The 16,348-nt window shown below is 37.8% G+C and overlaps 2 protein-coding genes and 1 pseudogene across 2 annotated transcripts in view; 1 reads left to right on the forward strand and 2 right to left on the reverse strand.

Moving 5' to 3' along the window:
* The window catches only part of REC114 (REC114 meiotic recombination protein), a 173,625-nt gene that overhangs the window by 87,926 nt on the left and 69,351 nt on the right, over positions 1-16,348 (forward strand). The window contains exon 4 of the mRNA XM_067030616.1: positions 6,740-6,829. Within this exon, the coding sequence (XP_066886717.1) occupies positions 6,740-6,829 (90 nt within the window). The remainder of the gene's footprint in view (positions 1-6,739; positions 6,830-16,348) is intronic.
* On the reverse strand, positions 2,204-2,509 carry LOC131751991 (small ubiquitin-related modifier 1-like). Its single transcript, XM_059056013.1, has one exon. The coding sequence runs from the start codon at positions 2,507-2,509 to the stop codon at positions 2,204-2,206; it is 306 nt and encodes a 101-aa protein (XP_058911996.1).
* LOC131751983 (eukaryotic translation initiation factor 5 pseudogene) lies at positions 12,110-13,735 on the reverse strand (annotated as a pseudogene).

The following is a 16,348-nucleotide window of genomic DNA, read 5'->3' on the forward strand; positions in this document are numbered from 1 at the left end:
TCTGGAGGCTTTAGGGGAGAATCTGTTTCTTGCCTGCTCCAGCTTCTAGAGGCTGCCTGAATTCCTTGCCTTGTACCACCCTTCCATCTTCAAAGCCAGCAGTCACATTTCCTTCTCTGACTCTGACTCTTCTGCCTCCTTCTTTCCCTTATAGGGAACCTTCAGATTCCATTGGGACCATCTAGATAATCCAGCTCTCCTAGTCTCAAGATCCTTAACTTAATCACATCTGCAAAGTCCCCTTTGCCATGTAAGATAAGATATTCATACGTTCCAGGGATAAGGACAGGAACCTTTGGGTGGGGATTATTATTCTGCCTACCTCAGCATCTTAACAATATTAAATCTTCCTATCCATGAACAAAGTATAACTCTCCATATATTTATTATGTATTAAATTTCTGTTAGTTTTCAGTGTGCAGATCTTTCACTTTTGTCATATTTATCTCTAAATATTTCATATTTTTCATGTTATTATAAATTTTGATGTTTCTAAAATTCCAAATTCCAGTTGTTCTTTACTAGTTTGTATAAATTTAGTTTTCATTTATTGATCTTGTATCCTGCAGTCTTTCTAAAATTCATTTATTAGTTCTGGGGAAATAAATTGGATTTTCTGTATAAATGATCATGTTGTCTGTGAATTAAGACAGTTTTTCTTCTACCTTTCCAGTCTGGAAAGAAAAGGATTTTTACTTCTTTTTCTTGCCTAATTACAGTGGTTAGAACCTCCAGTACAGTGTTGAATAGAAGTGGTGACATTCTTGTCTTGTTCCTTATCTTAAAGAGAAAGCTTTCAGTCTTTCACTATTAAATATGATGTTATAGTTTTTTCATAGATGCCCTTCATCAGCTTGAAGTTCCTTCAATTCCTGGTTTGCTGATTTTTCTTTTTTTCTTTTTTTTTACTCAGGAATGGATGTTGAATTTTGTCAAATGCCTTTTGTATATTCTTTCATCTAGTGAGGTGATCCTATGATTTTTCTCTTTTAGTTTGTTGACATGGTGAATTACATTAAGTTCAAAATACTTCCTGATTTATCCCTTAATTTCTTATTTACCCATGAGTTATTTAGAAGTACATGATTTAGTTTCAAAATGTTTGGGGACTTTTTCAGAGATTTCTGTTATTGATTTCTAATTTAATTTGTGCTCAGAGAACATACTTTAAAATTTACTAACACTTGTTTTATGGCCCAGAATTTGGTCTCTCTCAGTAAGTGCTCTGTGTACACTTGAGAAGAATATATATTTTGCTGATATTGAGTGGAGTGTTGTATAAATGTCAATCAGGTCATGTTGGTTGATAGTGTTGTTCACAACTACTATATGCTTGCTGATTTTCTATGTTTATCAATTATTGAGAGAGGGGTGTTGAAATCTGATTATAATTGTAGATTTGTCTGTTTTTCCTTACAGTGCTATCAATTATTGTTTCATGTATTTTTTATGGTTTTTACAAATATTTTGTTTATTTTAATGAAGCTGGTACTGACGATGTCCATTTAAAACCTATATCCCAGGCCAAAAAGTACAAATAAAGTCAAAAAGAGCAGTGTTCTGTTGTATACACCTCTGCATGAATAACTTTAACTGCTAAGGAAAATTAGAACTTTTCTGAGATCTTCTGACAGGGTTTGTCCTTCATCTTAAAATGCTTTCTCTTCAGTGAAGCCATCTTTGGAGCATCATTTATTCTCACCACCTTTGTCATCTTGACTCCAACCTGATATTCCTCATCTTTTGGTCCAGACCCTCAGATTTTAAAAGTAGCTTCAAGTTAAGGAATGGTCATTTTTCCACAGTTCAGTTCTCTGAAAAACTTCCATCTGCCACTGAAAGTCATAGTCCAAGGGTGAAGCAGTCACATGCTAAAACTTCAGGGCCAGCTGGAAAGTCATTATGGTTACTTGCATTAGTCAATCTTATCACAAGCCTGAAAGTGGACAGTCCTGGAAGGAGGCCTCTCAGTGCACATATGTAATTTTTAAAAAGGAGACGGCAGTATGAAGGGGGCTGAGGTTTGATCACCAAAAATCAGCACAGTGAAAACAAACAATAATGAATAATCGACACTAGAGTGCAAATTACCAGATGTTTTAAAGAGATGCCAGTTTTCAATTCTGTTTTGAACATCACATGACAAAAGAACTATTTTAAAAAATAAAGGATTAGGGAAAATTTAAAAAAATAAAAAGGATATCTAAACTGTTGAATGACCCCCTGTTTGTTCCTGATGAACTTCAATCACATCTTCTCCCTCTATTCCCAGTTCTTTTGGAGTATGATTATCAGCAATTCTCTGACCTTCAAAGAGAAACCTGGGTGAATTCATGGGAACTTCCTGTCTTTGACAGTATGATTCTTTGAGTTTCTTGAGATGTGTTGTCATTTTCACTTTGAAGTAAATCTCACTGCTCTCCTGTCCTGTGACTTTGAGTTTAATATATTCTCCTTCCTTCTTATCGCCTAAATCCTCAGTTGAAGGTTTTGCCTCCTGGTCAGACATGGTGACGGTGGCTCCCCCCAGGGTCTGCACAGCAGCGGCCTTGGGTAGGCAGAACCTTGCCTGCTTCATGTATTTTTCAGCTCTTACTGGGGGCGTGAATGTTTAGGATAATTATGTCTCTTGATTAACGCCTTGTCATTACAAAATGGCCTTCTTTATACCTTTTGGTAGTCTTTCCTAAAATTAATATCTATTCCAGCTTTCTTTTGACTAGTATTAGCATGGTATATATTTTTCTCACCCTTTTGTTTTCACCTGTTCATATTTTTATATTTATATATAGTTGTGCCTTGTCTTCATATCCTGTTGTCACGTTGCCTTTCATTGGGATGTTTAAGCCATTTACATTTTTTTAAAATAAATACATTTATTTAAATAAAATAAATAAATGTTTAAATAAAATAAATAAATTTATTTTAAAAGTCTCTTTAGAGGGCGAAAAAAAGAGTGGGAGGGGTGTAAAGAATAAATAAGGAAAGAGAAAATGATTCTTAGTAATTCTTCATGTATTCTCACTGAAAAATAATGAAGAGAAAATGGGTAGCTGAGAAGCAAAATTAATCCTGATTAAGGCCATTTACATTTAATGTGATCATTGAAAGGGTTAGGTGTAAGTCTGTAATCTTGCTATTTGTCTTGTGTTTGTCCTACCTGTTCTTCCCTTTATATTCTTATTCTTGCTTCTTTTGGATTCATTGAGTATTGTTTTTAATCCCTTACATCAATCTTCTTTTAAAGAAGATACGTAGACAGATACATAAGTAAATATAAAGAAACAAAATTGGAAAAGGGAATAGAACTATCTGGTTTGGGTAATGGGGCAGGGAGCTGGTGGCAGTTTTCACTAGGATGGTCAGGAAAGGTGACATTTAAGCATATGACATTTAAGCAAAGACCTGAAGAAGATCAAGAAGTGAGTCATGTAGATCTAGGAGAAGACAATTTCAGATAGAGAAGCCCTGAGTTTTATAATCATGAATGTGCCTTGTAGGTTCAAGGAGCAGCAGAGGCCAGTGCGGCTGGAGCAGAGTAGCCAAAGGGGCGATGAGAGCAGAGAGGTAATGGATTGTGGAACACCTTGCATGCGTCTCTGAATGAGATGGAAAGCTGCTCTAGGGATTTGAACTGGAAATGACATGATGTGACTTAGGTTTTAAAAGGATCACTCTGGTTACTGTATTGAGAATAAAATGTGTTGGAAAAGGGGAGCAAGAACAGAAACTAGAAAGCCAGTTAGGAGGTTATTATAATAATGCCACTGGAGATGATGCCAACTCAGACCAGACCTGTGAGAAGTGGTTAGATCCTGCATATTTTGAAGGATTTGCTGATGGATATGTGTATGCAAAAAGTAGAGGATTCAAGAATGATTCCACAGTTTGGCCTAATGAAATGGAAAGATAGAATTATATTCTGAGATGGGAAAACTGTGCGAGTCAAAAGCCTATAACAGCCTGGTCCATGGTAGGTGCATTGTGTTGTGAAAGACAGTCTTGGGCATGCAGTCTTGCAACCCCCTCTCTTGGCTGTAAGAATGGGCCTTGGGCCTGGAACACTTACTTAGCAAGAAATAGAGTCCTCACAGCCTGTGCTCCTGTGTTCTGCTTAAGCATCATATGGCACCTGGCCAGTCCCATTGTTGTATCTGTCCCCTGCGGGGAGAAGGAGGAGTCATTGTGCTATAGCCGTGAGGGGTGAGTGCAGGTCAGCTGCCCTGCATGGCTGCCTAGGTTCCCCCTGCTGGCCATGGGGGAACCAGGCCCCAGTACTGATACTGATCTTGCTCTGTTTCTTCTCTGTGTGAGTCAAGTGCTGTTCCCTCCACTGCTTGACTGTGTTGTTTTCCATGGTGACTCCAGTACCAAGATGTAGTGAGCAGAAGTGTTTGGACTTCTACACCTGATGACAGGCAACAGATGCCACTTGCTCGACACTTTGTAAATATTCAATTAATGAATGAATGGGAAGGTTTGGACTTCAAGTTAGGGGCTGTTAATTTTGAGATGACTATTAGACCTTTAAGTAGAGATGTTGAGTGGTCAATTAGATGTAAAAGTTTGGGGACTTCCCTGGTGGTCCATTGGCTAAGACTCTGCACTTCCAACTGCTCAAGGAGCTAAGATACCACATGCCGCGCAGTGCGGCCAGAAAAAAAAAAAAAAAAAGATGTAAAAGTTTGGAGGGCAGGGGAGAAAAAACAATAAAACCATTTGGAAAGAATTGGCATCTCTATAACGAGTGTTTCTACCCAACAAGAGACATATATAAGAATGTTCATAACAGCATTATTTGCAGTAGATTTAAACTGGAAGACAATATTCATCAACAAAAGAATGAAAAAATAAATTGTGGTATAATCATAGAATGGTATTCTATAGTAATGATAAAAAATGAACTGAGGTATATGCAACAACATTGATGAAGCCAGACATAAAAGAATTCTGAGGGCTTCCCTGGTGGCACAGTGGTTGAGAGTCCGCCTGCTGATGCAGGGGACACGGGTTTGTGCCCCGGTCCGGGAAGATCCCACATGCCGCGGTGCGCCTAGGCCTGTGAGCCATGACCGCTGAGCCTGTGTCCAGAGCCTGTGCTCTGCAATGGGAGAGGCCACAACAGTGAGAGGCCCGTGTACCACAAAAAAAAAAAAAAAAGAATTCTGTATGATTCCATTCATATAAATAAAACTAAACTATGGTGTTAGAAGTCAGGATGGATATTACAGGGAGGAGGGAGCAGATAGGGATTGGGAGATAGCACTAGGGTACCTTCTGGAAGCTTCTGTTTTTTTATCTGAGTGGTGATGGTGTGTTTACTTTGTCATCACTCAGTGAACTGTTCATTTGAGTGTTGGACACTTTTGGGGATATATGTTATATTTCTAAAAAAAAAAATAGTTAAACTGTTATGTTAGAATATTGCCTCCCAAAGAATTTGCTTAACAGACTCCAATTTCTATAGTTATGCTTCATTCCTAGCTATTCTTGAGGTTTTAAGTGGTCATGAAACATACAAGATAATCTATTTAAACTATAATGGGAAGAGTGTTGTACAAATAACTGAATTCCTAATATTGAGAAACAGGATGAATAACAACCACTGAAAGAAATAATGCAGGGTTTAGCATACCCACCTTGACATCTAAAATGTTATTCGATTTTTAAGTTTGGAATTTAAAGTGAATTAGAGAAAACTCACTAGGAAATCTTGAGTTTAAATATAGCAATGAAGCTTCAAACCCCACATATGGAACTATAGGATAGAACATTATTTCTAAATAGAATGCAATAACCTTATAACGGTATACTTGAGTTAGGTATGTGTTAATTATTTTGAGCTTTGAGCATTAAGGTGAATCTATAGTTTCATCCTATTTATACAAGGATGTTTACCTTTACAGTGTTTATCAATGATATTAAAGACACTTATACAGTGTAGTCACTTAAGACCCAAATCCCACTCTTAAATATCTATGAGTCATGACCTTCTTGACATTTTGCTTTAATTGCCTCAACTCCCCACCACAACTGTAGACCAAATCTAACAAGATAAAATATAGTGGGCGTAAATGCAAGGTCTTATGTTTAGGTTCAGATGCAGAAAGTAAAAGTATGGTTTACCAACATAGGTGATGAAGTTTCAGGGGGTTTTATTGATGTAAGATCACTCTTCAATGGGACTACCCCCTCAAAAGATAAATGTAATTGTAGGCTTCATTACTGCAAGTAATGGAGATAATTAGATCACACCAAGAATATTATGGTCAGTTTGGGGCACCGTATTTTTAAGAGTGACATTACAAATTAAAGCTCATCCAGAGGAAACACCAAGTTTTGAGGGGTTATGAAAAATGGATTATGTGGTTAAAGAAACTGACTCTGTAGTCTGACAACAACCTGTAAAGCATTATCCCCATTTTACAGAAAGGAAACCAAGGCTCACAGATAATTCATGATTTATTAAAATGTAATGCAAAAGTGGTTGGCTCAGGCCCCATGTCTCTTGATTCTTCATTTACTATTGTTGTTTCAAAATATTGGTTTTAGTTATATTTTATAAAAGCCTGGCTGTTAACCCTTATATGAGGAAAACTTGAAACTATAGAGGAATGATTACAGATTAAATGAGGGAAAGGGAACTTTCAGAGTGGGAAGATCAGTGTGAGAAGATAGTTTGGTTATAAGTTTATTAGTATTACAGGAATATCTTATACACATTTCTCTCTTTTTCAAGGTTTTTGACTCCAGTGAAGAATCTGGGCATCTTGTTCTCACCATAGTTATATCGGGTCATTTCTTCATTTCCCAAGGACAGACACTGTTGGTAGGTTTTATGCATATAGTTTAATATGTAGATATATTTATCTTTGTAGCTTTACATTAATTTTGTATCCTCAAGGTTCTTCAGTCTCATTGAAATTCATCAGGTTCAACAAATTAACCATTTATTGAATGTTCTATAACAGTGGGACATAAAAAAACATAATGAATATTTCCTGCCCTAAAGGGGTTTAGGGTTTTGTTGGGAGTCAAAGTGGATCAAAGGATTGAGATTAATTGGTGTTATAAAGGATTCTTCATTGGGGAGATTGGGTTGAAGATAGGTTAGATTTATAGAGAGATGGGTGTGGGTTTTCCGGATAGAATAAAGAGCATGTGCAGAGGGATAGATTTGAGAAAAGAGTTAAAAGAAAACTTGAAGCATGTTATTATCAATTGATAGAGTCCTCTCTAAAACTCTAATTTTATTTTATTTTATTTTTTATTAAAGTATAGTTGATTTACAAGGTTGTGTTAGTTTCTGGTGTACAGCAGAGTGATTCAGTTGCACATATATATACATATTCTTTTTCATATTCTTTTCCATTATAGGTTATTATAAGATATTGAATATAATTCCCTGTGCTGTACAGTAAATCCTTATTGTTTATTTTATATACATTAGTTTGTATCTGCTAATCCCAAACTCCTTATTTATCCCCTCACATTTCCTCTTTGGTAACCATGAGTTTGTTTTCTATGTCTGTGAGTCTGTTTCTGTTTTTGTAAATAAGTTCATTTGTATCATATTTTAGATTCCACATATAAGTGATCATATGATATTTACTTCTGATTTACTTCACTTAGTATGATAATCTCTAGGTTAATCCATGTTGCTGCAAATGGCAAAATTTCATTCTTCTTTATGGCTGAGTAGTATTCCGGTGCGTGCGTGCGTGCGTGTGTGTGTGTGTGTGTGTGTGTGTGTGTGTGTGTATACATCTTTATCTATTCGGCTGTCAATGGACATTTAGGTTGTTTCCACATCTTGGCTGTTGTGAATAGTGCTGCTATGAATATAGGGGTACGTGCATCTTTTTGAATTAGAGTTTTGTCCAGGTGTGTGCCCAGGAGTGGGATTGCTGGATCATATGGTAGTTCTATTTTTAGTTTTCTGAGGAACCTCCATCCTGTTTTCCATAGTGGCTGCACCAGCTTACATTCCCACCAACAGTATAGGAGGGTTCCCTTTTGTCCACACCCTCTCCAGCATTTTTCATTTGTAGACTTTTTAATGATGGCCATCCTGACCGGTGTGAGGTACCTCACTGTAGTTTTGATTTGCATTTCTCTAATAGTGATGTTGAGCATCTTTTCATGTGTCTACTGGCCATCTGTATGTCTTCTTTGGAGAAATGTCTATTAAGGTCTTCTGTGCATTTTTCAACTGGGTTTGTGTTTTTTGTTGTTGAGTTGTATTAGCTGTTTGTATATTTTGGAGATTAAGCCCTTGTCAGTCACGTCATTTGCAAATATTTTCTCCCATTCCATGGGTTGTCTTTTTGGGGTTTTTTTTTTATCATTTCCTTTGCTGTGCAAAAGCTTGTAAGTTTGATTAGGTCCCATTTGTTTATTTTTGTTTTTATTTCTATTGCCTTGGGAGACTGACCTAAGAAAATATTGCTACAATTTATATCAGAGAATGTTTTGCCTATGCTCTCTTCTAGGAGTTTTATGGTGTCATGTCTTATGTTTAAGTCTTTAAACGGCCTTTGTTTTAAAGTCTCTTTTGTCTGATATGAGTATTACTAACCTTGCTTTCTTGTCATTTCCATTTGCATGAAATATTTTTTTCCATCCCCTCACTTTCAATCTATGTGTTTCCTTTGCCCTAAAGTGGGTCTCTTGTAGGCAGCATATTATAGGCTCTTGTTTTATTATCCATCCTGCCACTCTGTGTCTTTTGATTGGAACACTTAGGCCATTGACATTTAAGATAATTATTGATAGATATGCATTTATTAATATTTTAAACCTTGTTTTCCAAAAGCTCTAATTTTATAAAAATGCATACATTCTTTATTCTGAATATACATAAACACACATATATTGTAGGAAACTTTTGGAATGAAGGAATATATAAAGGAGAAATAAGAATCTCCTTGCTTGAAAGTTCATTTTTTAAATTGAAGTATAGTTGATTTACAGTATTGTGTTAATTTCAGGTGTATGGCAAAGTGATTCAGTTTTATATATATATAAATATATATATAATAAATATTTATATATATATATACACACACACATATTTTCAGATTATTTTCCATTATAGGTTGTTATAAGATATTGAGTATAATTCCCTGTGCTATACAGTAAATCCTTATTGCTTATCTGTTTTAAGTATGGTAATGTGTTTATGTTAATCTCATATTCCTAATTTATCCTCCCCTCCCCCTTCACCTTTGGTAACCATAAGTTTGTTTTCTATGTCCGTTAATCTGTTTCTGTTTTGTGAATAAATTCACTTGTATTATTTTTTAGATTTCACATATAAGTGATATCATATAATATTTGTTTTTCTCTGTCTGACTTCACTTAGTATGATATTCTCTAGGTCTGTTCATGTTGCTGCAAGTGGCAAAATTTCATTCTTTTTATGGCCGAGTAATACTCCATTGTACATACCACCTCTTCTTTATCCATTCATCTGTCGATGGACATTTAGATTGCTTCCATGTCTTGGTTATTGTGAATAGTGCTGCTATGAACATTGGGGTGCATGTATCTTTTCAAATTAGAATTTTTGTCTTTTCTGGATATATGCTCAGGAGTGGGATTGCTGGATAATAATGGTAACTCTATTTTTAGTTTTTTAAGGAAGCTCCATACTGTTTTCCGTAGTGGCTGCACCAGTTCATATTCTCACCAACAGTGTAGGAGGGTTCCCTTTTCTCCACATCCTCTATAGCATTTATATTTGTAGATTGAAAATTTATGTTTGAACTGGTATTTAGAAACAAAATGAATAAAGAAACAAGACAATTATTAACTTCCAATCAGAGAAATTGTACAGGAAAGGAAATGTAAGAAAAGGTTATTACATCATTTACATTGACATAATGAATTTGTACAAATATTTACTGAATATCTATGTAGGCATAATTTATTCACTTAACAATTACTGTATACTTGGCATTGTACTAGGTGCTAGGGATATAGCAGTGAACAGCAAAGACAAAAATCCCTGTCATCATGGAGTGTCATCATTCTAGTGAGGAGAAACAGTAATAAACAAATAGGTCAAATATATTTAAAAGACATGAATTTTTGGTGAATCCCTTACACATTCTGTTATAATATGGCAGCATCCCACAGTTGTGTATTGTGATGATTCATCTTTCCACTCTAGAGGAAGATAGCCTTATCTTTGAATGTGAGATGACCTGCAAAGTCATCTTTGCATTCCTTGTGACTTTTAAAATTGTAGCACTACTTGTACAGTTGTGCTTTATCTGCCACCATTAGGGCTTGTATCAGCTGCCAAGAGGTAAGATTTGTTGTTCAACTTCGAATGTAGAATCCCAGATGGTGGACTGGCGGCTGCCTAGCATATAGTTAATTCTCCTTGTCAATATCATGGGTCTTTGCTGAATGGTGACATTAATGCAGTTTGGCTTCCTCAGACATAGGGGCCCACCCTTTCCTTGTCTCTGCTCCATTCTTTTGCACCAATGGTAGATGTTGTTACAAACTTGGTATCATACATGGAATGATTTTTTGCACTGAAGTAACAAAACCAAGTTTATCAAATTCCAAGACATCACTATTGAGAAATATTTGTAGCTCTGCAATTTGGTGCATGTTGCATATACATATATAACTTGAGTAATATTTTTTTAAATCTTCCTTAAACTCTTTTTATTTTTTATTATACCAAATGTTTATATAATTTCAATGTGAAATAACTTACATATATTTGTTAAGGTCTCCTTGTAATCTGAGATGGATCACAAAGAAAGAGGTGAATGATATAAGCCATGCTCCCCCCAAAATTCACTCCATGCATTTTGATTCCCACAGTGTACTTTTTGTGTAAATTTGTATCTTCAAGATGATTTCTCAGATATAGTCATAAGCCCATCTATCAAGGGAGTTTACATCAGCACATTGGGCAAGCACATCACAAGGAAGTTATTTCCAAATCTGAAGCCCAGGATAGGCTGGGTCAGGCCCTAGGCACCTGCTTTCCGTTGCCATCATCACAGACTTCCTGGGTATCTCACAGTATTCAATGTGAAAATTAAAAAAAAAACAAACAAGTCTTACACTGAAATGTAGGCTCTTAGAAGTATGCTTTTAGCTTTTTTAAAAAATAAGACATTTTGGGGAGTGTGGGGGGGAATTTGAGACATAGTTAACACTTATTTTAGCAAGATAGCAATGAAAACCTGAAAAGAATAAGCTGTGTGTCCAAATGCAAAAGTCATCAAAGAACCATAGTTTATCAGGGGAAAAATCTATACTGAACAAAAGATACAGTATGTCTAAATATTTTGAAATTGTAATTTGAATCAAGAGTAAATGCTGAAAAATTATGCTCTGTGTTTGCTATAGATTAAGTGTGCCTTTTCCTGCTTCCCCTAAATAACATCGTAGAGCTTACTATTTAATCACTCCCCAAAGTTTCAGATTTCTCTCAGTATAAAGCAGGAGCTACATACAAATAATAAAATGCTTATATGTTAATGTAATAATTCCCCTGGCTCATCCAACGTGCAAGTGCCCATGACTTCAAAGACTACAATTTGGGGCAAGTATAGAAGAAATGAAAAAAACACAATTCAAGTTTCAAAACCTGTTCTTAAAATTTTATTTATAGGACACTCAGGTCATTTTAACTTCTCAGTAAGGTAAAGGTATTGCACTGTCATTTGATTATCAGTCCACCTTGGCATGGGAAGAATGTACATTACCACATGCCAATCTGAGGAACTAGAAATAAGACTTAAAAGTACTACATTTCTTAATGACTGAGTAAGGTATTTATAAGTAAGTTTATGTTCACATTCTGCTGAGACCTCTTTATAGTCTCAGCACCTGACAATATCTAACAGGCTCCAATAATCCTATCAGGTTAAATGATGATGCAACATTTTTTAAAGGAGCCAATTATTTCAGCTTACTAAAGTCATTCAGAGCCAAAAATCTGAAGAACGAGCAAAATCAAATCTTTATTTTTATAACTATAAATGTGATCCAAATGTGTCCACCACTAATTTTTCAAAAAGAAACATGCTGTAAATAAGCACACTGCATCTGCTCACTGATATGTGTATGAACTCCCTAGATGTCTTGTTGGGTTTAAATACAGACCACTCACAGCAATACATTTTTAGTAGAAACTGTAGCATGATGTTAAGCCATTTTAGCTTTTGCACGTACATGTTGCACTTCTGGCTGATGATGCAGAAAGATTCTCAGCATTAAACTGTTAAGCTGGGCTGCACCCACCCCTTTAAATGGCATCAATATCAATGTCATTGTCCTTGCTGTAAGACTTTACAGCTTCAACTTTCAGTACACTGGCAGTCTTTGAATACATCACCTCAATATTCTCGTCTTCATCATCATCTTCACCAGCACAAGATTCTTCCTCTGCTTCCTTCAACCATTTTATAAAAGGTTCCGCTTTGACATGAATCTCTTTGGCAAGTTCTTTTGAGACATATTTCTTAGAGGCCTTTTCTGACCAGCTAATGATGACTTCCTCCTCCAAAAGGTCTGCATAATACATCTCCTTCAAGATATGTGGAATCTTGGAGATGAGCTGAGCTTGGTGCATTGCTACCACACACTCCAAACAATAAAGAAGGTACTGTTGAGCTTTCTTGTTGTTGTGACAAAATCATAAGAAATGGTGCCTGTATTTCTTAATTTGTTCTCTAATCTTCTTATTTAAAAGAACTTCCGTCAAAATAAGAGGGCCCATGGCTTTTACATTCAGTCTTTCTGCTTCAGCTACAATTTGTCAGATGAGTCAATACTACCCTCTTCTTTCTTTTTCTTAACAAAATCAAACAGGATATTGACACACTCTTCAACAGTCCTTTCTAAATCATCACTGAGGGTTAAAACTTCTGCGTGGTCACTGATTTCATCCATTCTTCACCTTTGAGCTTCCTCTGTTGTATCCTTCCCCCAGTCATCATCTTCCTCTTCTTCCACAGCATGTGGAGGAGGACTGATTTCATTGGCGGGGGGGAATGTCTCACTGCTGGACACGGAGCCATTTTCTTTGTCTTTGCCCTTTCTAGTTTTCTTTTCCTTTTCTTTCTTTCCTGAACCATTGTCACTATTCTCAGGTGGGATTTTGGGAATGAACATGCACAGTTTATGATGTGTGTCAAGCATGCCTCGGTAGCCGCAGGCTTTACAAGAATTACCTGTTGTTTGCTTCTTTGGATTGACATGCACATCCATTTCGGGATTCTCACACTCAGGACAGAGAACACATTTTTTAATGAATCCATCCAACATGGCTTGCAGCTTATTAGCCTCATGAGATCCACTGACAATGTAACGGTCATTCTTAACATCAAACTGGGTCTGTGCTCCCAGTTCACAACCAAAATATTTGGTGGGATATGTTGGATGCTGATTAAGCGCTTTGGCTATGTCAACCATGTTGACTATAACTGTCTTGATTCCATTTCCTTTGCCCTCAACCTTGGCAATCAGACGGGGCATCTTGTAGCGATAGAACTGGTCTGACACACTGCGGTTGATGTTGACAGACATTTTGGCTCATTAGTGGCCTTATCAATAAGATGAAGAGATCTTTGATTGCAGCTTTTTGGTATCCCCTGTCTGGAGAAGAAAGGATGACATAAACGACTGCAAGAGTTCTCGGTCTCTGACATGAAAAATTTTTCGCCACTGAGGCTGTAGGCTTCTTGCTTGTATGCTGTGTTTCCCCAGTACAGGTACCAATGGCTGCACAACAGCTCATTTTCATCAAATAAAGACATAAACCCAACATTGCTCTCCCAGGACTGGGATGAAGTGAGACACGTGTGAACCCGAGTCCGAGGAGTGCAGCAGAGGCAGCACAGCGAGCAGCGGCCGGGCCAGGCACTGCCAGCAGCAGGGACAGGCTGTCCCAGTGACATCTGGGGTCCACACCCTTCAGCGCCCCAGGACCTGGCGACCTCTGGAATGTTCTCGCTGTCTGGAATATGGTTGTTTTCTTACTCCAGTTTCCCTAGAAAGGAAAACCTGAAAGCAAGCTTGTGTGCTGATGCTTTATTAGGAAGAAGTATAATCCCAGGGCAGTAAGAGTGAGGGCAGGAGAAAAGAAAGTAAAGAAGGAAGCTGTACTAGGTTGAATAGGGTCCCCCAAAACTCATGTCCATCCAGAACCTCCAAATGTGACATCATGTGGAAATGGGATCTTAATTAGGTAAGATGAGGTCACACTGGACCACTCAGGGTGGTCCTTACATCCAATGGCTGGTATTCTTATAAGAAGAGAGATACAGAGATACACAGACATGCATGGGAGAAGGCATGTGAAGAGGGAGGCAGAAATCAGAGTGATGTGTCTACAAGCCATGGAAAGTCAAGTATTGCCAGCAACCACCAGAAGCTTGAAGAGACAAAGAAGGACTCTTTCCTAGAAACAGCAGGGGGAACTTGGCCTTACACTTTGATTTCAGACTTCTGACCTCCAGAACTGTGAGAGCATAAAATTCTGTTGCTTTAGGCCACCCTGTTTGTGGTCCATAATTATGGCAGCCCTTTCACACCCATAGGACTGAAGTGATGATGGATCAGGGCCAACCACAGTCACCTGGGAGAGGTGTGCTTGAAACCACTGCTGGGCAGGGCACGTCTTGGTCCAGCACTGTATGCTCAGAGCAGTGGTCCTTGGTCCTGGGTGCACCAGAGTCACCTGGAGAGTCTGCAGAAAATACATGAGTTCTGGTCTCACCCCAGGGATTCGAATTCAATATGTCTGGGGCAGGTCTTGGTCCTCAGACAGGTCCCTCCATGCTTGCAAGATGGCTGCTACAGCTCCAAGTGGCAAGAGGTGTCCTGTACCGTTCTTGGGGTCTCAGAACACTCTGGGCCGTGTCCAGAGGCAGGAAGCAAGAAGTCCCTTCTTGGCACAGCTTTTTACGAGCAAGGGATCCATTCCCAGAAGCCCCCATAGAGCCTCTGCCTTCTGTCCAGAACTGTATCACAGGGCTCCTTCTTGTCCACCACTGGCAGTGGACTTGAACAAAGCTCTCTTTACTCTTTGGGCCAGAGAGGGTCCAACACCACCCCTTAGGGCAGATGCCCCCACTTGGCTCTGCCAGCAAGGAGGGAGCAGAAGGGATGGGTCTGGCAGGTCGGCCCCTGGCCTCTGTGCTGCGATGTGGGAGAGCGTGTGACTGTCTAAACTCTTTTTTTTTTTTTTTTTGCGGTACGTGGGCCTCTCACTGCTGCGGCCTCTCCCGTTGCGGAGCACAGGCTCCGGATGCGCAGGCTCAGTGGCCATGGCTCACGGGCCCAGCTGCTCCGCGGCATGTGGGATCCACCTGGACTGGGGCACGAACCCACGCCCCCTGCATCGGCAGGCGGACTCTCAACCACTGCGCCACCAGGGAAGCCCTAAACTCTTTTTAAAAAGATACCTTTATTGAGGTATAATTTACACAAAATAAAATTCACTAATTTTAAGTGTTCGGTTTGATGCACTTTGATAAATGTGTATAGTTGTATAACCGCCACACAGTCATGGTATAGAACATTTCAATTAACCCAAAAAGTTTCCTTGTGCTCTTTTGCAGTCCATCTTCTCTGTTCACCCTTGGCACCTAGCAAAACCACTGATCTGCTTTTTGACACCAAAGTTTTGCCTTTTCTAGAATTTCACATAAATAAAATCATACAATATGTAGCCCTTTTGTGTCTAGCTTCTTCCACTTAGCATAATACTTTTGAGATTCATTCATATTGTTCATTTCTTTTCATTACTGAATAATATTCTGTTGTGTGGATAAACCTAATTTGCTTATACATTCAATTTTTTGATAGACATTGGGTTGTTTCCATTTTTTGGCTGTTATGAATGATGCTGATATAAACATTTGTATACAGCCTTTTGTATGAACATATAGTTTCATTTTTCTCTGGTGAATTCCCAAGAGAGGAACTGTTGCTGGGTCATATAGTACATCTATGTTTAACTTTATAAGAAACTGCAAAACTTTTCCAAAGTTGCATTCCTACAAGCAGTGTGTGAGGGTCCAGTTGTTCCATGTCCTCACTAACACTTGGCATTGTCAGTCTTTGTAAGTTTAACTATTCTTGTGCATATGTAGTGGTGTCTCATGGGGTTTTAATTTGGATTTTCTTAATGGCTAATGATATTGGCCATCTTTTTGTGTGTTTATTTGCCATTTGTGTATCTTATTGAAGTGTCTGTTTATATCTTATAACCCTGTTTAATTGAGTTGTCTGTCTTTTTATATTTGAATTATGAGTTCTTTTTCATTTTTTTGCATTAAAAATGTTTAAATTTTATATTAGAGCATAG

This window comes from Kogia breviceps, chromosome 3 (genome assembly GCF_026419965.1).
Source record: "Kogia breviceps isolate mKogBre1 chromosome 3, mKogBre1 haplotype 1, whole genome shotgun sequence".
Taxonomy (NCBI): Eukaryota; Metazoa; Chordata; class Mammalia; order Artiodactyla; family Physeteridae; genus Kogia; species Kogia breviceps.

What these genes read in the sequence shown, in the direction of transcription:
- LOC131751991 (XM_059056013.1), bottom strand. Translation starts at nt 2,509, where the DNA reads ATGTCTGACCAGGAGGCAAAACCTTCAACTGAGGATTTAGGCGATAAG.